This window comes from Brachionichthys hirsutus, chromosome 4 (assembly GCF_040956055.1).
Source record: "Brachionichthys hirsutus isolate HB-005 chromosome 4, CSIRO-AGI_Bhir_v1, whole genome shotgun sequence".
NCBI lineage: Eukaryota > Metazoa > Chordata > Actinopteri > Lophiiformes > Brachionichthyidae > Brachionichthys > Brachionichthys hirsutus.
Genome location: NC_090900.1, coordinates 14,848,820 through 14,871,961, shown reverse-complemented (window position 1 = coordinate 14,871,961; position 23,142 = coordinate 14,848,820). Strand labels below are relative to the sequence as shown.

The window sequence follows — 23,142 nt, the reverse complement described above, 5'->3', positions numbered from 1 at the left end:
GTTACGACAGACTCAAAATAAAAATCTGCAGGTCTGTAGAAACAGGATTAAGTAATATTTGGAGAAGCGCTGAAGGTCAAATATCTTCTTTGTGTGTTTTCCACTTCATAGCTGTTTAATCCATGCTAGGTCCGTCCGCTACGACGGCCGTTCTGTTCCTTAGTTAGCATAGCACGATGGGAGGCTACGCTACAGAGAGGCCTCACTCTGGGGGTCTCAGCTTTTGGCAGCAGAATGTGTTTACATTATAATTAGGACTTAATTGTCCTAATTATAATCCCCAAACCCTGATTACTCAAAGCCTCGCAAACCCGCTGAGCCAAACAACCCGACTCTGGCTTCAGCCATCAACCTCGACGCCCCGTGCAACGCCGGTGACGAGTATGAAGGGACTCCTCACCGCCGTCCTGGGAGCGTTTGAAGAAGCATTTCCTGGCAATGCGTTTCTTGCCTAAGGCTGGGTCTATGTTAGCGGAGGAAATCACGTGCGCTAGCTCAGATGCAAAGCCTTTGTCACAAGCTGCGTCTTACTGGAAGCCGCTATTGATTTTTATCGAGCAGATTTTTACCAGATCAATTTGCATTCCATTGCTGCACGTTTTGCTTCCTTTGTCTCGCTCTCTCCGTCCGATGTCCCCCTAACCTTTATCTGAGCCTCAGCCTTTCCTGAGATCACTGTCAACGGAATCCGTCCTCCTCCGTGTGAGACAACAAGTGGGACACAAACACACCTGTCCTGCCCACTGTCACCCCCCCCCCTTTACTTGCCCTCATGGGGCGGCTGGGCAGACGGCCCCCCATCAGCGGTTCCATCTGAGCCCCGTAGCCGGCGCTGCCAAGCCCAGCTCCCAGTAGAACTCACTGGGCTGACACTCTGAAAGGTATGCTGGGATATCAGGCGTTCCGCCCGGACGACTGGCTGCTGCAGCTGGAGGGACGCATGTCAAACCGCAGCCTGTCTCTCCTGGGGACGGGCCTGAGGTGCCGAAACGATCCACAGCCAAGTCCTCAGAGGACATTCCATCGACGACGGCGAGGAAAGCGCTCAGAGGGTGAATAACAAAGGCCTTTAAAGTGGAGCATGAATGATCCTGATGAAGTTTGGCACCATCTGATAATCTGGATTTGAATATTTCCGCTGCATTTTTTATTTAATTTTTTGCTACTTTATTAGTACAATTGGATCAGCAGCATCATTGTACCGTGCTCAAACAGTCAAAGCGCTTTTTTTTTAAATTCCATCCTCATATCAGAGCTCATGAAAACACATTTCCTGGTTTGAACTCACCCGACAGGAAGTAGGATCAGCCAATTAGCTCGCTTGCCCGCGACGCCTTTCATTTTGCACATATCTCCGTCTCAGGTCGGTTCAGGGTGGAACGCATTTCCGTTTTCTTCTGCAAAAAAAAAACACTGAATGGACACCGAGCGACCAGCGTCTCGGTGTGCGATCCGAGCTCCGCCCACTCCGCTCACTCGCATCATTTAATGAACCAAGTCCTCTCGCTAATGAGGCTAGCAAAGGACTCGTAGGTCAAGTTCTCTCCCACTCTCACTCACACTCACGCTTTGTCTCCACTTGCACTCATTTTTCTGAGTTCTTTGTAAAAGAAGTAGCTCTGAAGATTTAAAGGCTCTTAGTTAATTAGTAAGAGCGGCTCGGCGCCTCTTCATTAGACTCACGTTCATTAACCTCCGATGACATCCGGCGACAGGATCGTCTCCTCCGACAGCTTTATGACCTTCGAGAGACGCTTCCTGCTATTTTAGCACGATCAAAGTTAAAACTTTCAGATTAGAGTCGCGATCAATACTGGTTTCAGAAGGATCAGCAGAGTCGCGGTGACACCAGTAATTATTGATTACAGGCCACGTGGTAAAAGAAAAGTAGCAGATATAAATTGAAGGGATCATCGTTGATGCGGTATTCCCGGTTTTGATCACTTTTTTTCTCACTTTATCTCGTTCATGCTGTCCGAGAGGTGATCGGCCATCATCTAGAGGTGATCGGGCATCGTCTAGAGGTGATCGGGTATCGTCTAGAGGTGATCGGCCATCATCTAGAGGTGATCGGCCATCGTCTAGAGGTGATCGGCCATCGTCTAGAGGTGATCGGGCATCTTCTAGAGGTCATCGGGTATCGTCCAGAGGTGATCGGGCATCGTCTAGAGGTGATCGGGTATCGTCTAGAGGTGATCGGGTATCGTCTAGAGATGATCGGCCATCGTCTAGAGGTGATCGGGCATCTTCTAGAGGTGATCGGGTATCGTCCAGAGGTGATCGGGCATCGTCTAGAGGTGATCGGGTATCGTCTAGAGATGATCGGCCATCGTCTAGAGGTGATCGGGCATCTTCTAGAGGTGATCGGGTATCGTCTAGAGGTGATCGGGCATCTTCTAGAGATGATCGGCCATCGTCTAGAGGTGATCGGGTATCGTCTAGAGGTGATCGGGTATCGTCTAGAGGTGATCGGGTATCGTCTAGAGGTGATCGGCCATCGTCTAGAGGTGATCGGGCATCTTCTAGAGGTGATCGGGCATCTTCTAGAGGTGATCGGGTATCGCAGGTAAGACTCCTCAGCTTTAAGCACGCTGTCCTCTTATGTTGTGTACTTGCTGTTTTGCGGTTGTTTTATCTAACCGCCCAAGGACTACAAAATAAATTAGCCGCGGGCTAACTCTGATGGGACTTATTCGAATTGTGCGCTTGATAGCTAGCTTGCTAACAGACGGGTCCTGTCTCTGGAATCTCTTTGCAGCATCGGAGGAGGATGTATATATAAGTCAAGCAGAGGTTCGTTTCGTCCTCTGGTCCGAGGCAGTCACTGAAGGCATCCTTCAGGAGGCAGCGCTGACACGCCCACACACGCTCGCACAATCACGTCCTCCATTTCTGCAGGTGCTGTCATGGACCCGCTCCTCAGCCTCCCGTCTTTTCCCCGGCTCTCCTCTTCTTCCTTTGTTCCCAGGCTGCACACCAACATGTCCAGGTCTCGCCCCTGGGGAGTTTAGCCTGGCAGGAGGCTTGTTTTCAGAGCTCTACCCCCACCGCCACCCTCCTACCCACCCACCCCTTCCTCCTCTTCCTCTTTCTCCTTCCTGGGTTTCTCCTCTGTACCGGTGCTGGCTAATTACCGGCACATTCTCCTCCTGCCAGGAGCGTGCTGCTGCTGTCGAGCACCTTACCCGCCTCCTCCCACCTACCTTCCCTCCTCATCCACTCCCCGCCACCCCCCTCGCTTCCTCATCACTAGGAGAGAGTGAGGAAAGGAGGTGCAGGGGAGAGCCGGGGTACAGATGTTTATTAATGAAGCGGTGAAGGGCAGGAGGTGACTCATGGAGAGGGAGGGAAAGAGGAGCGAGAGGCGATTTGCATGCAGAGACAACGAGATTCACCACTTCTACGACGCCGTTCTCTCCGTCAGCCGCTTTCTCTCTTTCCATCGGCCCGCTTTATCTCACTTTCTCTCGCTCTTCCCCTTCTCCTCCTCTTCCTCCTTGCCGCTCTCCTTTGCTCTCCGGCTTGCTGCCACTGCTGATCTGAATAATTCAGCACAAGCCGGTATTCTCCAGGGCCCCATTGTCTGTGCGTGGCAGGAGAATGAGAAGGAGAGAGAGAGATAGGAAAAGAGAGAGCGAGGGGGAGTGGAGGAGGTGCATCCGTGGAGGGGGGGGTCCATCCTGGCTGCTTTCACCTCGCTGTGGCGTAAATCAGCGCTAATGAGGTAGAGGAGGAATACCTACGCCTCGTAACACGCTAACGAAGTCATTGCCATGCAAGTGCGTGTGGATGCGTGGTTAGCAGTCTGCAGGCGTGCACCGCCGCCGCAGCCCGGCTATCGACTTGTTGCTAACCCCCCCCCCCGTGTGCTCCACCTCGACCATGTTGGATGGCGTCCTGCGAAGATATCGGAAAAGAGAGCAACAAACCCGAGACACAACCAGCGCACCGGATCAATAGCGGTACGGTTGAGGTCAGGCGTAAAAGGGTTAATATGGGCGGGCCGTTTGGGTCACCTGGTGGAGCACGGGCCCTCAAGCTCCTCGCGGTGACCCCTCCATCCACGCAAGGCCGTGGAGCCGATCGCAGAGTGAAGACATGCGTTAAAGGGATTCGTCTGCATATCACAAGCGATAAATCTATATCTATTGATCACTGGGTCTCGGGTGGGGATCTTTATCTCACCACCGAATTTCATCCGGATCGGATCCGGATTGCAGATACTGTCGTGATCCTGATTTCCACATTTACTTTTCATATCTTGTAAAATATGCGTTTAATTCACTCGCCAAAATTCACAGTCATAAAGCGTCAGGTCAGGAAAAAATATTACATTTTAACATTAAAGCCCATTTATGGATTAAAAAATCTGTTAAAAATCAACATCAACTCTGATTCACTGTTGGTGTATAAAGAGACCCAGAACAATCTAGAACCTTTTGGTGCTGATCCAGATCACCATGTGGACGGTGTAGATCCAGTTAGGAGGGGAACGAGCTGCTTGGGGGAGGTCTGCGCTCTCTGAGTGCTTTTCTCTTGCTTTAGTCAAAGACAGAAACGTCCAACGGTCCCTGAAGTGTTCCTCGCACAGATGCAAAGTGGGCTTACTGTGACTCAGAATGTAGAAGTGTTGTGATACGTGTGAAAAGTATTAAAAAATATAACACCTGCGGTGGCGTTTCATCCTGACAACTGGGCGGAGTCAGCCCCGACTCCTCCTCCTCCACCTCTCCAACCTTCTCCCCAGAAATAGATCGAACCCCGAAGGACCGGAGGCCCGAAGCCGACGCCACAGACGCCACAAACCCCCCCCCATGTCTTACCTTCTGTCCACCCGTCCCGACTCTCCTGAAACCGTCCCACCCGCCCGGAACGTCCTCAGATGGGACGACACAAAGACCGGACTCGGACCAGCCAAACGCAGCAGAGCCCCGGAGACCCCCCCCCCCCCCCCCATACTGGTGATTTGTTCCCATAAGAAAATCTGTCAGTAATATCTCCACCTTCATGAATATGGACCGATGCGGGCCTTTGTTCTGCCGGCGCAGTGACTTCAGTCAAACACCGTTCTCTCAGGAGATGACGTGCCCGAAAAAAAAAAAAAAAAAGAGCAAAGAAAGACAAACATAATGTCTAGACGGGAAAGGAATGACGCAAATATCGTGAAAGGGCTTTCGTTTTGTCGTTCTCGTGCGCTTTAAGACGCGCAGGCGAGCGGATTATTATTTCTATCCGCTCCGTATCGGAATCCTGTGGGTGAAGAACCCAATAAAACGCGATGAGTATGGGGGAGACATGATCACCGTCTTCTCTTATATTCCCTGGGTGCATTTTACAACTGTAATAATGTAATCTGGGGAACATTTATGGGGTTGTTTATCTGAAATAACAAGGTAACACTGTGTTAGATAGGCTCAATTAACCAGGGAATCACGGAACCAGCGCAGCGTCGGCGCCTCCTCGTTTCCTCCTTTCTCAATTTCTGCTTGTTTGCCGCCCCCCCCCCCTCCGAGTAGTTAAAAGGTCTAAAACCGTTTGGAGAAATATATCAAACCTCGCAAGGATGAATGAACTCACATGGTCAAATAATCAGCTCCGGGGATCAAAGTTCTTTCCTGGGATGCCTCAATGAGAGGAGTGACGAGGGAGTAAGTTTTCGGCGCCGTCGCTCCCGGGGGCCCCTCTCGCCATATCCGAGGCGCCCGGCGTGCCGAAAGGGTCGAGACGAAGAAAGGGTGGAATTTGAGAGAAATACCAGAGCGAAGTTTAAAACAGGGAAAACTTATAGCACTGTCAGAGCGCAGACCTCCCCCAAGCAGCTCGTTCCCCTCCTAACCGGATCTACACCGTCCACACGGTGATCTGGATCAGCACCAAAAGGTTCTAGATTGTTCTTGGTCTCTTTATACACCGACCAGGAAAAGTCAAAGTGAATCTGAAACTGGTTTCTGAATCCGTAAAATGTCATATTTTTTCCGGACCTCATTCTGGATCAGAACCGGAAGACATTTTTTCGGACCCCTTTACGACTGTGATTTTTGGTGAGCGAATTGAATGCGAGATCGGAGCGGAAAAGCCAGATTATTATTTTTAACATCCTGTATCCGGATCGCTCTCAAAATTTAATGGGATCCAAGTTGGACCAAGACTCATCCGGAAGTTTTTCCGTAATCCCGCTAACAGACGGACGCTAACAACAGAAGCTCCTCGGTGGAGGTAACAAAACCGTTGACTCAGCTAAACGACAACGCTTGTTAGGAATTCCTAAACACTCACCAAAGTTTAATCAACTGTTCCTGGTAGCATTCCCAAAAATCTTCAGGAAAATGTCATCAAGATCCGTCTGTAACTTTTGGAATCGTCTCGCTAACAGACAGACAGACAGACAAACGCCAGCAAAAACAGAACCTCCTCGGCGGAGGTCAGGAAGGATGACGCCAGTTTATCCGAAAAGGGAGGATATCCAAAGAAGGGAAAGGAAAGGAAAGGAAAAATGAAAAATGACATCTGCTATGCAGCTGGGAGTGTTCCTGAGGGACGGCGGGAGAAAATGGGAATCAAACCGATGGAGGAGGACCTCAAGGAAGGCTGGAAGAGGGGAGAGGATCCAAAATGGTCGGTCAGACTGGATTAAAATGGAAGAAATGGACGGAGCACCTTCTCACCGTGTTTACGCCCTCGTCAAAACGGGCGGATCTGTGCACGATTATCTCCGTGCGCCGACCTTTACGACGGAACCTCTTCCATTTTCACACCTCGTGCGACGTTTCCTCTCATAAGCGGTGAATCCACGGCGCGGCGAGCTTCGCGTAGCAACAAATTCAAAGTCCAGGACGAAACAGGGGCCACACTTTCACCCGGGGGCCCTGCACGAAAAGGAACCGGAACCGAGCCCGGGAAGAGCCCACAGTAATCGGGAAGAGGAGTGAACGCTGAGGAAGTGTCAACAGAAGCAAACCCCGTGCTTCGTTCAGGCCGGATTGAACCGATGGCTCATTGCCGGTGACATAATTTAGACGAATGGCGGCGCAATCCGTCAGAGGAGTGAGGAAGAGGAAGAGGAAGAGGAAGAGGAAGAGGAGGGGCGCGACCCTCTCCGTGTCTGGTTGCCGGCGGGGATGCCATTACCCTACACCTGTTAACAACACCAATCCCCCCCGTACAAACAGTAAAGCGATCCTTTTTATCGAAAGGAGGAGGACGGAGAGAGAGAATGCGGAGAAGGAGTCGAGAGGAGAGAGAAATGTTCCGTGTTTGGTTTTAGAGACGAGCACCTCTGGACATGATGGATGAACGCGGGGGTCTGGAGAGACAAGTCGTCCAATCACAGCAGAGCGGCCCCCCAGACTGAAGCAAGAGGGACATCTAGCGGTGCAGGCGGGAACTGCGTGCAAAAAGCAAATCACTTAAGAATAGTTTAAACAAATGGAGCAGATTTTGTTTATTTTATTTAACGTACAGTTCAACCTTTGATGGTTCCTCATAAGTAACACTTTCACAAATCAGAGCCGACCCGCTTAGATTTACTTTAGCCGTAGAATCCCAAAGTTTATTTGTGTTAAATTTAAGTCCAGAAATCATTTGTAAATCTGTTTTTACACATTTTTTGCAGTATTTATTAAACATGTTCACTTACCAAGGGCCTTAGTTGCCCGATATATGTGATAGTGTTGTCTCCTTCACGCATTCTCCGTCAGCAAATGGTTTTCCATGTTTCACTAGCGGCTAACGGTTAGCCGATACGCCAGGAATGCTACACGAGGTGCATTAATGCGCTCCGACCTGCTGGGGTTGCGTGTAAACCTGCGTCACCAGTGTCAGAACCACAGGAAGTATTTTTTTCCACGATGCCGTCATCGGGTTCGTGGGAGTCAAAGTGGCGCAGCGCCGCGGCGACTTCCTCCCCTTCGCCTCTCTAACGAGTCACGTCCATCCGGCAATTATTATGAAATTAAAGCTATTTTCCATGGCCGGTGTTTGCCCTGGTAATAACCGCGCAGAGATAGGCTTCATTCATTTCACATTTTAGTTCAGCTCGATTCCTGTCGCATTAGCGAGGGGAGCCAAATCGCGAGTGTCACTCAGATATTCCGCTTAATGGTTTAGCGATGGCCTGGCCCTTTTTTTTTTTTTTCAACCTCCTCTTCCTTTCACAATCCTCCTAACCCTATCTCCCTGCCAATTACGCTGTTTAATCTATATGTAGATAATGGCGCCCAGGACCTCCCTGTTGAAATGTCAGGTGTGAAGAGGTTATTAGCTAACTTTTAATTACTGTCCATCATTCAGCAGCCAGCAGGACAGATTGTCTTCCTCCGACCGGCCACTTATCTGCTCTCTGAACGTTAGCTGCAGGCAGGCAGGGAAACCAAAGGCGTTTAGGAACCGCCGGCTCTCTGACTTAATGTCACCATTTTCACACTATTAACAGGACTTAGCGTTTGGAAAGAAAAGGTGCAGGAAGGCCCGGCGGATCATGCGTCAAATCCTTTTAATGGAAGTTAGATGGCTCAACGCCGCGGAGAGGTCCCCTATCGCACATTTAACACAGCAAGGAGGGCGCGGGTTCGAATCCGACTTGTGGCCTTTCTGTGAGGAGTTTGCATGTTCTCTCGCGATGAACTGGCGGCTTGTCCAGGGTGTAGCCCCGCCTCTCGCCCATTGACTGCTGAGATGGGCTCCAGCTTGGCCCGCGACCCGGTGCCGGACATCAACGTCGGCGCGCTCCACTTCCATGTCTGCTCGGAAACACGCCTCATAATAAGATCCGTCATCCGTGAGCGGCGGATTTCAAAGGATGGGAAAGACGGAAAAAGGAGCGCCGTCGGTTTTCTGATGGGAACGGGTGCATATTCTCCCGCCGTGTTTAGAATGATAGGTTCTCACGTCTGATCGAGCCTAAAATAAGGTCCCACTCCAATCCAAAAACCCGAGGAGACGCGCTCAAACACAAACACACACACACACACACACACACACACACACACACACACACACACACACAGGTGGCGCAACCTACCTTCAGCCCTTGAACTGTCTGAGCGGATTCCCCATTTTAAACTCTGCAGGTTTGAGGTCTCTTCTTCTTTTCTTCCCTCTCTTCCCATCTTCCGCAGCACACAGACGGATTCCATCGCAGGCCGCTAGCGGGCTGTTATTGGGCAGACATCCTCCTCGGGATGGAGGCTCCGGTTACTCGGAGCCGCTTCTGGATCACACGCACACACAGACGCTCACTTTTCTGCGCCGGCGTCCTTTTGACTCGATGAAAGGGTGAAGAAGAAATAGAATCGGTGAGAATTGCCGACAAGATGATTTGGGAAATGCATTCCTGCCTCTGTGGCATCCCGGGCCCGAGAGCCCGGGGGCCCGGGGGCCCGGAGCGTCTGTGTGCTTTTAAACTAAACTAACATTCAGTGGAGAGCGTCATTACGCCGATTAATGCGCCTCATCCCGGCGTTCCGGCCTTTGAACTGGAGTCTGTGTGATATTTAAGACTTTAAGTGGAGCCTCGCTGCTCTTTGAGGGGTTTTGTGTGTGCTGAGGTTCTGCTCTCCGGGCTCTGCGGTGAATTACGGCTGACCCGTGGAGACCCCGAGCCCCCCCCCCCCCGGTGCCCCTACCTTCAGAAACCCGCCATCTGGATCACATCACCCCCCCTCTCCGTCCGACACAAGCGAGGGAGGAGGAGGACGAAGAGACCAAGGTCTGCTGAGGTGTGTGATTCTTTGTGCAACACAACCCCCCCCCCCCCCCTCACCCCCACCCCCCATAAGCATTTATTTAGCTGAGAATAAAATGAATAAATGCATCACCGCTAGCGGTGACCTTTGACCTTTGTATTTCAAACCAATAAGAGAGGGAAATTAGCCGACATTAGATTACAGCCCTCTTTAGGAACATTTCTGTTAGTCAATTACGGTTTAATAATTACAAACAAACTATTTAATAATTCCAAACATCTACAGAATATCCAAATTCTTTCTTACTTATCATGGAAAATGAGTGCGAGACAACAAACAAACGCTAATTTTGATATATTCTCATTAGATTTAACGTAAAGTTGCAGATTGCATCATCCAAATAAAGCGCGAGGAGTGTGAAACCGTTACGTCATCGATTTCACGAATTTAAACGGAGCCAATAAACGGATCTCCTCTCAGCCGGGGAAAGGCTCCCACCTGCAGGACGGCAGCGGTAATGCAGGTTTTTAATTCCTGCAGCCTGAAAACTTATTTTCGTGGTGATTTACACTGATTTCTTTTAAGCTATAACAATCAGCACATGTTGTCATAGTAACAGGGAATCAGTCTGATCACAGAAAGTCAAATGTTTGCTGCTTGTAATAAATAGAGCTTGTAATGTCCTTTCTGGGTGCAGAAAACATGACAAGTTATTGTGAACAATTTCCGTATTAGACGTCATGATTTAATTTATATTTCAACTGGTTGAGAACAAAACAAACAAAAGTACGTGGGGAAGAAACAAGTCGATAAAACACAAAAGTGTACATTTAATTTATTTCTGTGTTTCCACGCTGCATGTTGTTTAACTGCAGGCTATGAAGTGTGCAAAAGTAAGAAGTTATTACACCGATGTTAGTTATTACACCGATGTTATAGTTATTACACCGATGTTATAGTTATTACACCGATGTGTTCGACTGATGCTCGAAATAAAAGCAGATGGATTTGTTTTGCACTCACACACACACACACGCACACGCACACACACTCAGGGAGCTTCGTGAGCTCGCCCAGTCGGCACAATGTTAGCATGGTTGGTTAGTTGTTGTTAGATCATTAGTTCATTAGTAGGTTAGTTGGTTAGTTTGCAGAGAGCTAATGAAAGCTCCTCAGTTAGTCTCTAGTTATAGTTTAAAATCCAGCTTTTGTTTTCAGGGCCTCGTGTTGAAAATGTTTTACGTGTGCGTCCCCCCCCCCCCCCCGTTTGTGAATTTTTGTCCTGTGAAGCAGGACAGTCCGGGATTATAATTTGGAATCAGGTCACATGTGAGAGGGCGGGTTAGTAACCGCCGGGTCGTTCAGAGGACGGGTTAGTAACCACAGGGCCGTTCAGAGGACGGGTTAGTAACCGTCTGGCCATTCAGAGGACGGGTTAGTAACCGCCGGGTCGTTCAGAGGGCGGGTTAGTAACTGTCTGGCCATTCAGAGGGCAGGTTAGTAACCGCCGGGTCGTTCAGAGGGCGGGTTAGTAACCGCCGGGTCGTTCAGAGGGCGGGTTAGTAACCGTCTGGCCATTCAGAGGGCGGGTTAGTAACCGCCGGGTCGTTCAGAGGGCGGGTTAGTAACCGTCTGGCCGTTCAGAGGGCGGGTTAGTAACCGTCTGGCCGTCCAGAGGGCGGGTTAGTAACCGCCTGGCCGTTCAGAGGGCAGGTTAGTAACCGCCTGGTCGTTCAGAGGGCGGGTTAGTAACCGTCGGGCCGTTCAGAGGGCAGGTTAGTAACCGCCGGGCCGTTCAGAGGGCGGGTTAGTAACCGCCGGGCCGTTCAGAGGGCGGGTTAGTAACCGTCGGGCCGTTCAGAGGGCGGGTTAGTAACGGCCGGGCCGTTCAGAGGGCAGGTTAGTAACCGCCTGGCCGTTCAGACGGCGGGTTAGTAACCGCCGGGCCGTTCAGAGGGCAGGTTAGTAACCGCCGGGTCGTTCAGAGGACGGGTTAGTAACCGCCGGGCCGTTCAGAGGGCGGGTTAGTAACCGCCTGGTCATCAGAGGGTGGGTTGGTAACCGCCTGGCCGTTCAGAGGGCAGGTTAGTAACCGCCGGGTCGTTCAGAGGACGGGTTAGTAACCCCCGGGCCGTTCAGAGGGCAGGTTAGTAACCGCCGGGTCGTTTAGAGGGCGGGTTAGTAACCGCCGGGCCGTTCAGAGGGCAGGTTAGTAACCGCCTGGCCGTTCAGAGGGCGGGTTACTAACCGCCGGGCCGTTCAGAGGGCAGGTTAGTAACCGCCGGGCCGTTCAGAGGGCAGGTTAGTAACCGCCTGGCCGTTCAGAGGGCGGGTTACTAACCGCCGGGCCGTTCAGAGGGCAGGTTAGTAACCGCCGGGCCGTTCAGAGGGCGGGTTAGTAACCGCCGGGCCGTTCAGAGGGCAGGTTAGTAACCGCCGAGCCGTTAGCAGACATTAGTGATGTTAGATATTAGTGATAAATTGTTAGTAGAAAGAAGTCAGACCTGGGTCTAAAACAAAAAGCTACTTGCACATCATTCTTGGCATTTGCTTCCTGACGCGGCTGCAGAGCGACGACTCGTTAGACGTTGAATTAATGCCAGCGAGCGTCATTTAGAAATCCACGCGCCATTAATCTCCAGCAACATCCTCGTGGTTCACTCAACCACCAGAATCCCCACTTATACTGCTGCTTGAAACAAATGCTAAGAAACATTTGCAAATACTATTTTTTTTTATCCTTTCTCGGGTCCATCCGGCGGCTGAAAGGCAGCGATGAGAGAATCGTTGAAAAGCAGCTGGAATGTCTGGTTTAATCAGACAGACGTGATGCGCATGCACACGCACACACACACACACACACACACACACAGGGAACATGCAAACGCATGCATGCACGCCCACAAAATGCGGTATCCACCCCGCGCGTTAACACACACCTGAGATTATTTATAACATCACGCAGATTAAAAGATATCTCGCTCGCGCTACCTCTCTTTGATCTAAAGCGTCTTGCGCAAAGAGAAGTGAACGGGGTTACCATGGTAACAAAGAGGAGTGTAGGTGATGGCTACAGTGTCTCAGGAACACATGCACACACACACGCACACGCACGCACACACACAGTGTGGGTGGATAAAGCTGATTTAGTCACACCCAATTAAAACACGCACGTTCTAAAGAACACTGCGTGGGTTCGACTCAACGCGTCACCGGTGGAACGATGCTGACTCGGTGGGGGGGGGCTGGACGTGGGTCGCCTCCTCCTTGAAGGTCCGGGGACAGCAGGAATCCGTCACTGCAGGAGAAACGACACGTCACAGTCAGAAAGGAGAGAGTCGATCCAACGGAATCATTTCCCCGGGATGATCTGCGTCATGTCGAATAACGGATCGAAATCGATTTAGTCCAGATTATCTAATCCGGGAGAGGAACTATGGATGTGCTAATCTCGCGTGTTCCATCTGTTCACCAATTTATCTCGCAGAGAAGCTTTGGAGCACGCGAGAGGCGCAGTCCTGACTGCGGGTTTACATCAGGAGGCGCCGCGGTGTGAAACGACACCGACTGATCCGGTACCGACGCCTCTCCTCGGGTCCCGGTGGATCCATCGGGGTCACTGGACAGGAAAACAAAGCAGCAGAACGGTGGGACGCAACAAATCTGCCCCCCCCCCCCCCACACACACACACCAACACACCCCAGCAGCTACTTCTTCTGCTGTTTATCAGGATAGAAAATAAAGCGAACCTCACCGGTGTCTCCATCAAAAGTAATGATCCAGCCGGCACACCTCACCTGACCGGTGTCAGCTCCGGTTTAATCCGGGGGGGGGGGGGGGGGGGGCATCCACGCAACGTGACCGCGCTACAAAATAAAAGCATAGCGCGTAAGGGTGTGGAACACATAACAGATGATCATTCATATTTATGAATGACTAATTGATGAATCGCTGCATTATGTTTGCGTCTTTTGTTCTAAAAAAAATACGCGCAGCCGTAAATTTAGAGCAAATAAGCCTTTAGTTAAATCTTCATGTTGCAAAGCAGAATAAAAAAACGCTGTAAAGTAGCTGCAGTTCACACCGAGGTTATAATCCACAAACACAACACGTCCCAGATTACGCACCTCCATTCTAATCTGGCACCAGAAATAGCTTTTCTATAAGTAAACACGTTTTAATATTCATAAATCCTGCCGGGATGTCAGATCAAGGTCTCAACCGAGGCCTTCCTCAGCAAACAACAACAACAACAAATGAAGCAGATTGATTAAAAACCTCGGAGGGAAAAGAGGAGCAGGTTTTTGGTTTTATCCTACCTTTTTATCCGCATCTTCTTCTCTCCTCGCTGTGGGCGTGCCGCCGAACCTGGATGGAAACGCAGCGGTTACGCCTGCACTAAAGGATCTGTGCGCACCACGCACGCACCAAACACAGACCGCGGCTGAGCGTCGTGTCTGGCTGCCGAGCCGAGGGAAGCAGATGTGGGAGTCCAGTCGGGGGGGAACCAGGACAAAGCGGAGACGGAAGCCTCGGGACAAAGACACGGACGCCCGGTATTCAGAGGACAACAGCACAGACCTCGGTCTCCAGCTGCCGCCGCAGGTTTATAGGCTTTTGTATGCGTGCCCTTCATCCACCATCTGTGTTTCCCGGGCAACCGCGGACTGCCTCCTGCAGGCACCACCAGTTTACACACACAGCAGGAAAAACGGGATAGAATGACTTAAAGAAACACACTGTAGGGTTTGTTGGGTGGATGTTAAACTTAACATGAACGATAATGATACAAATACCATTTTGTCATATACAGCTGATAAATGTTGACATTCAATCACCGGTTTCTCCTGGGGTTCAAACTCTGAAAGGACGTTAAAGACCAAAAAAGAAAAGAAAAAGGTGTTAGTGTATATGCATGAATTAGATTTTTAACCTTCTTCATGTGGGTTGGACACAGAGAGCCTCTGAATGGGCTCTTAGTTTGGGTAGTTTGGCAAACTTTGACCTGCTGATGGCGCCACATGGAAGTTGCTAGTTCTAAAATATGGAACTGCTGCCCCAGTCCTGTTTAGAGTTTATTTACGCTCCCCCTCCGCCACTTTTATTGCCCCCTATGCTTGACTGAGGAATTCTTCAGACCTGCGGTTCTTCGTTCATCCACCAGATGTCGACAGAGCGCCAGTCTAAGCAGCCTGGTTTATGTTCCATCTGCTCACCTGTTTCTTATTCCATCACCAGATCCTCGGAGAAACCTTTGTTTTCTGTGAGACATCAGAGATTATTATCCTTTATTATCTCCTCTATTATCCATCTAGTAGCAGACTATCCTAAAACATCGTTATGTTTTAGCCAAAATCATGCCGTTACATTAATTTCAGTATTTTGAGAATTAAAGATTGTCATTTTCCAATGTTTCCGTCGCAGCACTTTGGCAGCATATCAGAGCATTTTAACATAATCTATTCCTTAAATATTTTGTAGAGATGTGCCATTTCCTAATAGCTCTTATGCTGCCCTTCTGAATTGTTTTTTGTTACTTAATTTAAATATTTACATTTAATACTATAGTTTATAGATCCATCTATCCGTTTTCTTGCAGACGACATCAGAATCAGAATACTTTATTAATCCCAGGGTGAAATTCCATCAGCAATATTGCTCCACTCAACAAAATCAGAAATACACATAAATAAATATATATATTAAAATAATTACCAAAATGTAGTTACAATTTAATTTTGTCTATCACCTACTGCTTAAGATACGTTTATTTTTGTTTTTTTATTTTCTATTTAATGTAAATGAGACATTAAGGTTTGATTTTATACCGGCTGTGGGCAACAACGTTAGCGTTCAATCATGTTTGTCCTTCCTGACTTGCCGTACAAACTGTACGAAGGCCGCCTAATTTTTACTGATTGGATGGTGCTCTCTGCCCTGATTCGTTGTGAGGGTTCGGTCTCTGAGTGACCAATGATTTGATTGGGGCCTAAAAAAAACAATATCCAGATAAGCCAATCGGAGACAGAGGAAGGCGGGACATACGTTTGTCAGGAAAAACAATGTTTTGACTCCCCGTCCCGACTGATGGAGGATCGGTTAACTCGTTTCTATCATCCCGTTAATCCAGTCTTCTTATAACGGGGATTTCCGCGTCGTTTATGAGTCGGCAGGGCCGTCGCGGCCTCTCGGGTTTGTGCCGAGTCACCGACCACCTTTACCTCAGTAATGCTAGCGCGGCTAACGATCACCGTCTGCTGAAACGCCACAAGCTAACCTGCGTCGTGAACGCTACCGAGGCCGGCTGCAGCCGCCCTCCTCCTCCGGGCCTGGAGTACATCCACATCCCGATCTCCGACTCCCCGGAGGCTCCTCTCCGCGATCACTTCGACGCGGTGGCGGACAAGATCCACGCCACCGCGTCGCTCGGCGGCCGCACGCTGGTGCACTGCAACGCCGGCGTGAGCCGCTCCGCCTCGCTGTGCGTGGCCTACCTGATGAAGCACCGCGGGGCGACTCTCCTGGAGGCCCACGGGTGGGTGAAGGCCTGCCGACCCCTGGCGAGACCGAACCGGGGCTTCTGGAAGCAGCTCGTCCGCTTCGAGATGGAGCTTCGCGGGTGCAACTCTGTCAGAATCGTTTCCTCCCCCATGGGGGAGATCCCAGACATTTACGAGGAGGAGGCCAGAAACATGACGTCACTGTGACCACGGGGGGGGTCATGTCTGGAAGTGGAGCAGAGCTTCCAGTCATCCCAGCGGAGCATTTGGTTCTGCAGACCCGGTTGAACTCGTCTCCCTGCTGCACCTTAAATGAGTTCCAACTGGTCACTGCTGATAATCTGCTGCGGATTCAGATTATCTAGAAGGAAAATGCAGATTTTTTTTTACATGACACCAGTTTCCCCAAATAAATTTGCGCATGAAAACTGCCGTCTTTTTTTATATATATATATATATATACCGAGTATCTTTGTACAATTACAAGCTCAAAAACGAGGAAGGACACACCAACAAGAAGGACCAAAGTGTTAAAAATGCTGGATTTTATTTGCATTTTTCACAAAAATGTATCTTTTTTTTCTGTGGAATTTATTATGTACAGAGAAATACTTGGATTAAGTTTTCCTTTTTACTTAAAGTGGTCTCCGTATATTCTGACTAATGCAGACAAAAAGACAATCACGTCTATTTGGCACAAGTCTGTCATCTCTGGACACAAACACGAATCTACGCAAGAAAGATCTGATTTTATGAGAGGTCAACCAACCCCCCCCCCCCCCCCCCCCCCCCCGAAGGCGTCTTCTCCGATGGTGCATTCCAAACAGTCTAAACAATGTCGGCCAATTTCCTGTCACGGAATCGCCTTTAGTTTAGAACGTTTCAGAGTACAAGCAGCCACCCCCCCCCCAAAAAAAAAACAACAAAACAAAACCACAACAATTTCACAACTTTGATTTCAACAAAAACATTTTACTTTCAGACCGAGCCAGGCTAGCTGTGTCTATTTCCCGTCCTTAAAGCTAGGCTAACAGACACGTGTCCGTTGCCAGGACGATACTCAGTAAAAGTGATATTGACTTTTTCATCATGAAAGCAAGTGTTGTTGCAAACTACTGCTTTAAAAACAGCCTTTAACAGATTTGTAGAAGGATTAGCGGGTTAGCGTAGCGTGGCGCTAACATGGGCTCTGGACAGTAAAGGCTGCCATTGCATTTCATCTGGCCAGCAACACGTAGATGGAAGCTTCAGTACCCTTTAAACACACATTTGAGATTGTGCAGAGCCAACATTGTAGAATGTTTTTCATGGTTTGGGGGGGGGGGGGGGGGGGGTTCCCCCAAACCAGGAAAAACAATCTATTGTACAAAAAGGTACTGCAGCCGGCTCGTATTTCTACCTGCTACTGAAATCACCTGAGTCAGGGCCTTGGTCACATCAAATTACAAGATTGCTTTAAAAAGTGAAAACACAAGTGCAAAAACAGCATGATGACTTCACCTTCACTGCATGTCACAAATCCGCCCGCCCCCGCCCCCCAGGTAAGGCAACAGTGTCATCTGCATAGTCAGACGGTAAGCATTCTGAAGGTACTGAAAGAAGGATGTTCACTTGACACAGGAAGATATTTAACGGCAGCATCCGTTCATCCGCTTCTCACGCGAGTCAGCGCTTCAGGGAAGACCCGAAATCACTTCTGAAAGAAAGAAGAGAAAATTCACAGAGAAAGTCTCGTTTAGTTTACAAAAAAAGAAAGGGAGGGTTTCTTTTCATCGGTGACTCACGTGCTGTTCAAGCTTCTGGTATTCTCCGTGTTTTGGTCGCCGTGCTGATCTTGATTTCTTTCCTTCCAAAAGGAAGGCAAATATCTGGGGTGGAAAAAAAGAAAAGACAGTTCCTTTCAACTCGCTCTTGTTTGAAGTATGATCCACAGAACAAGTAGACCAGGGCAGCACCTAACAACACCCCGTATGAAACACAAACGCACGGAGCGCCTCGGCAAAGCAGGTCCAAATAGATCCTCAATCGCATTGAAGCTTTCCGGCCATGAGGCTAAACGCAGCGTTAGCTTTGCCGACCTTTGACAAAAAGTTCCGCTGTTTTGGGAAAAGGGATCATCAAGGGTCAAAGACAACTTTCAGTTTATCTTGAATTCAAGTCGTCGCTGGGTAAAGGTGCCAAATATTCAGCCGTTAGCAGATGAGTGCTAGTCCTCTCCCGCGAAAGCACCAACGTGGTTTGATCCACGTTGACTGTTTGGTTTGGTACAAATTCAAAAAAATGACAGCTGACATCATTTGTTAGAAGAACCCACGGACATATTTGCAACTCAAACGTGTGTCGGGGGGAAACGAGCAGGAAGTATCAGAGGTACGAGTCAGAACGGAAGTACCTTGCGCTTGTTGTGGTAAAGGATGTAGAGGACTGGAACCAGAACCACCGCGAAGATGAAGTAGGCGAAGAAGTGGCTGCTCTCTGAATCATGGTGCTCCTCCTGCCTTTCGTCTTTTTCATCGGTTTTCTTCCCTGGTTTTTCATTGCCGGTGCCGTCGGCCCCTCCCTTTACGTCGCCCGGGGCCGCGCCTCCTCCCTTTCCGTCGTCCGGGGCCGCGCCTCCTCCCTTTCCGTCGCCCGGGGCCGCGCCTCCTCCCTTTCCGTCGCCCGGGGCCGCGCCTCCTCCCTTTCCGTCGCCCGGGGCCGCGCCTCCTCCCGTTCCGTCGTCCGTGGCCGTGCCTCCTCCCTTTCCGTCGTCGGTGGCCGCGCCTCCTCCCTTTCCGTCGCCCGGGGCCGCGCCTCCTCCCTTTCCGTCGTCCGTGGCCGTGCCTCCTCCCTTTCCGTCGTCCGTGGCCGTGCCTCCTCCCTTTCCGTCGTCCGTGGCCGCGCCTCCTCCCTGTCCGTCGTCCGGTGCCGCGCCTCCTCCCTGTCCGTCGTCCGGGGCCGCGCCTCCTCCCTGTCCGTCGTCCGGTGCCGCGCCTCCTCCCTTTCCGTCGTCCGGGGCCGCGCCTCCTCCCTTTCCGTCGTCCGTGGCCGTGCCTCCTCCCGTTCCTACTGGGTTTACCTTATTGCTGTTCTCCTGGTCTCTCTCTGCTAGCACTGTAAGGGAAGACAAAGCCAAATTTACCAAAGACCAGCCAAATTGCTTCAAGTAAGTTATAAAAGCCCGGTGACGGTGTTTTAAAGTAACTTCTGGAAATACAGGGGATGTCAACTTACGACAATTGGTTCAGAGGGTTTTGTCGTATACCGACTCGGCCATAAGTCGCCCCATGTTACATTACGGTAAGTATATTACGCCGCGTCACGATACGGAAAATATCAGTGTAGAAAGAGACCATTTCCTCTCGGTAGACATCGTGGGTGTGACCATAGAAACTGTTGCAACCGGTACGTCACAAAAACACCTCGTAAACAGACAAAAACAACGACAACAGACGAGTGTGGTCGGAAACAATGGCGGGGCGTATAAGTCGTAAGTCGACGGCCCCCTTTAATCAACCTCCTAGATTGAAATAATAAATAGAAGAATAACTCAAAGCAATCGATTGCTTGAATGAAAACCAGAGGCTAACAGAAAGACATTTGGTCCTGATTTAAGAGAACGTGCCCAACTGGGAACTACAGGTTTTATTACATTTTTATCTGGAGTCTTAGCTTCTCCTTTTGGCTTTGTGCTTCTAGTTTCTTGCATCTCTCCTGATCTTTATTGGTCACAGCGATTCGGGATTTTGTCTCCTACAGACTTTCCAATGCTAGTTTCAGAGTTGTGACTTCTTGCTGACTTCTTGCTGAATGTTCAGTTTTCCAGTAACGCATTCATCTTCCCCTTCCAATATTACCGTCTGATGCTGGAGGATCACTCTCGACCCCTTGCCGGTCTGATGTGCTCCCAGGAACCGGAACTGAAGCCCCTGTAATAAAAAATAACAGGTGAAATTGTAGAGTGTTAATCATCAGAACAAATAACGCAACCTAATAATATCCATCGTGAATGAGGCCATTGTGAATGCAGAGCGGTTAAACTAGAGCTGCATTTCCTCAAGCGTCTTCTACTAACAAAGAAATGGTTCGTACTCGTTTGTCAGGTTCGACCTTGCCCAGACGTCCTCTTCTAATCACCTTCTTAAAAAAATTGGCCAAAATGTCTTCATGAAATTCAAACTCGGGGCATCGTACAGTTCAATAAAGTCCTGTCCAATAAGATGTCAAACTACCTCACCAAGAGAACGCCGCTTTTTAATACTCCGGCAGATGAACAATGTTTTCTTGTAACTGACATACACACCTGACCAATGGTATTTCTTACCGTAATGGATCTGTACCCTCAGGAAACTTTATCACATTTGGTTTCGAACCGTTTAAAACCTCTTACAGCGAAAGAAAACGCCAAGAACGGGTCATTAAAATAAACGAAGGTGGTTCCAACACTGTCGGCCAACATCGTGCAGACGGGCCCTGGGCCTATAGCGTTAAAAACGGTTATAGGTAATGCTCATGTTGGACAGAACAATCTCCACCATTTGTTTGTCTTTTAGTTGGCAGGATTACACAGAAAAACACCTGACAGGGAAGAACTAGTTCCATTTTGGACTGGATCTGGATATCGAGTAATTATTTTCAGCTTCCTAAACATTGAAATATATTCTTCTTTCTCTATTCTATTCCATTAACTATAAATAACATCCGATGGCTTTAAAATGAAACATTGGAGAAGACTTGGGTTCATAACTGGGAGGTCTATTCTTTGTAATTTTCCACTGGTTTTTGGGGTTAATTGTGTCAAATTACAAATAAACTCCTTGAAGGATTACCATTGAAGTGGATGGAGGATTGGCGCCCGCACCAAATAAATGAATCCTAATCTCTGGACTAGATCCAGACAACGGTTCAATACCCTGAGAACTGTCCACGCTGCTACAAGCTAGACAGAATCAGTGTTCCTGTTTCTGCAGGGGAACCTGCGGGGGAACCTGCGGGGGAACCTGCGGGGGAACCTGCAGACCGGATGCTGAAGCTCAGATCCGGTCTGGCGTGTTGCCAACCAGACAGGTTCTCAAATTCTAATAGGCCATACTTGTATTCGAATATTTTCACGGAACAGGAATTCAAACTCAACCACATGAATCCATAATTTAAATGAATTCTGTGCGATTTAATCACAATATGTGCACGCGAACGCCACTGACGTGATTTTAATTAATCCTCATCCTTTCTGTCGTTCTTCCTTTTCGAGTGGAAAAAGAACCGGAAGTCTTGGGAACAAAATGGAATATTGATGAAGAGTTGAAGGTGTCGCGGATGAGTCAAACGGAATAACCTGTCAGACACATTTTTATTTTATTTTTATTTTTTTGCTTCGTTACGCAGCGAAACTCCACTTACCTCCGACCGAATGGAAACAGAGAGACGCGGCGAGCAGCAGGAAAAACGACTTCATCGCGTCCGCGAAGAAATAAACAAACCAATATTTTTAATCTCACTCCGGTTAACGACTAAATCCGCGTTGACAGATACACACCGACAAGCAGGGACGTACTTATCTAACCTACTTCCGGTTTATTTCTTATTCGTGGACATACGGAGGCGGGCTCTACCGCCCCCCTCTGGTAGAACGCTGACACGACAGGGCTGTTTTTCCCAAACCAGCTCAGTTTTGTGGTTCTAAACCAGTTGTGTTATTTGTAGTGGGTTTGCGGGCCCTGTCCATTCAAATATTCTGGATTGCCACATCGACATTTTATGGGAATGTTGTCGTCGTCTCATTTTTGTCAAAGTGTTGTCGACTTTTACCCATGAAGATAGATGCAAAAATGCTCATTCAACTTCCTCACATGCATTTTCGCAGGCGCCTGACAAAACAATGGGGCACATATCAGGTTTTTATGCATGCCTTCACCCAAGCTGTCCAGTTGCTTCCTGAAGGCAGGCGTCTCGTGTAACACCTTTTCTTTTCCGCATATATGTTTCACTGACAACCAAGGAATAAGTAGGTCATTGTTCTGCTGAGTAAAACAGGTTGAACATGTTCTTAAAAGGATGGATCGTGTTATAAAGGCTGAACAAGTTGGGTTTTTTTTTTTGCTTTAGAGTCTAATTTTCCACTTTAAATTACATTTTCAATCAGATTCAGATGCAAACATTAATTGTTGTTTAATCAGTACAAATGTTTAAATGTGCTTCAAATAGAATAGAATAGAAAGCCTTTATCGTCATTGTCTGGCAGGTAGACAATGGGATTTGGGGGGCTGCTCCGCCTGGTGCTTTAATAAAATTCCACAGCAGAGTTTAAATGAATAAATATTGTTTCCGATTTTTAAAAATGACCTGGATTTTTAAAGATAATGGGAACAGAATTAGAGATATTTTAAATGTTAAAATAAAACAATCTATTTAGTGGTTATGTTGAAAGGGCCCCAAATATAGGCCTGCTCTGTCTCTCCTGATGACGCAACTATTTGTTTTTTCTTTCATTTCCTGGATGAACGGATGTTGTTACTCCTGACAACGTGTCATATTTGTGTCGCTACCGCCACCTGCAGGCAAGGCAAGGGAACACGATGGAGTGATAGGCTCGTCGCGGGGGGGCGTGTCAGTGTTCTGATCCTATCAGCAGATGGCAGTGTTGATAAACAAACCGGTCACCACTGCTTTGTGAGTCTTAGAGGTTCTAAAATCTCACAGCTTTAACTGACAGGTATAAAGTGGTGTTTATTCTGACAGTATAGAAGAAGAACACAAATTATTTATTCTAACAGTAGAAGAAGAACACAAACATCACGACTCGGCAACGCGACAAACAACTTTATAGGAGGGAATTATGAGCAGAAGCTATCCAGAGAAGATAAACATCAAAATGCTAATCGGGGGTGTTTTACATCTCAGCTGGGTGTGTGTGTGTGGGGGGGGGACCTGGGGGGGCTCCTGTAATGAATACGTCTTAATTGTTTTTTAAAGGTCCGAT

At 48.8% G+C, this 23,142-nt stretch overlaps 2 protein-coding genes across 4 annotated transcripts; one reads left to right on the top strand and one right to left on the bottom strand.

Moving 5' to 3' along the window:
- The first annotated feature begins 15,738 nt into the window (after positions 1-15,738).
- On the top strand, positions 15,739-16,666 carry zgc:153044 (uncharacterized protein LOC751678 homolog). The gene has a single exon (XM_068738385.1). It carries the CDS (start codon positions 15,846-15,848, stop codon positions 16,389-16,391), a length of 546 nt encoding a protein of 181 aa, XP_068594486.1. The 5' UTR covers positions 15,739-15,845; the 3' UTR covers positions 16,392-16,666.
- Positions 16,667-16,978: 312 nt separating this feature from the next.
- tgoln2 (trans-golgi network protein 2) lies at positions 16,979-21,725 on the bottom strand. Of its 3 annotated transcripts, XM_068738366.1 has the most exons (6): positions 21,564-21,725; positions 20,021-20,092; positions 19,251-19,277; positions 18,577-19,217; positions 17,969-18,052; positions 16,979-17,880 (listed from the first exon to the last, which is right to left on the bottom strand). In XM_068738366.1, exons 1-6 carry the CDS (start codon positions 21,616-21,618, stop codon positions 17,875-17,877), a joined length of 885 nt encoding a protein of 294 aa, XP_068594467.1. In that variant the 5' UTR covers positions 21,619-21,725; the 3' UTR covers positions 16,979-17,874. The 3 variants fall into 3 exon arrangements, with proteins under 3 accessions (XP_068594467.1, XP_068594465.1, XP_068594466.1); XM_068738364.1 differs by having other exon boundaries at positions 18,577-19,277; XM_068738365.1 differs by having other exon boundaries at positions 16,979-17,877; positions 18,577-19,277.
- Positions 21,726-23,142: the final 1,417 nt, after the last annotated feature.

What these genes read in the sequence shown, in the direction of transcription:
- tgoln2 (XM_068738364.1), bottom strand. Translation starts at nt 21,618, where the DNA reads ATGAAGTCGTTTTTCCTGCTGCTCGCCGCGTCTCTCTGTTTCCATTCG. An exon ending in TGATCCTCCAGCATCAGACG is followed by an intron (nt 19,278 to 20,020) that starts GTAATATTGGAA and finishes CTTCCCTTACAG; the next exon opens with TGCTAGCAGAGAGAGACCAG. An exon ending in TTTACCACAACAAGCGCAAG is followed by an intron (nt 18,053 to 18,576) that starts GTACTTCCGTTC and finishes TTTCCACCCCAG; the next exon opens with ATATTTGCCTTCCTTTTGGA.
- zgc:153044 (XM_068738385.1), top strand. Translation starts at nt 15,846, where the DNA reads ATGAGTCGGCAGGGCCGTCGCGGCCTCTCGGGTTTGTGCCGAGTCACC.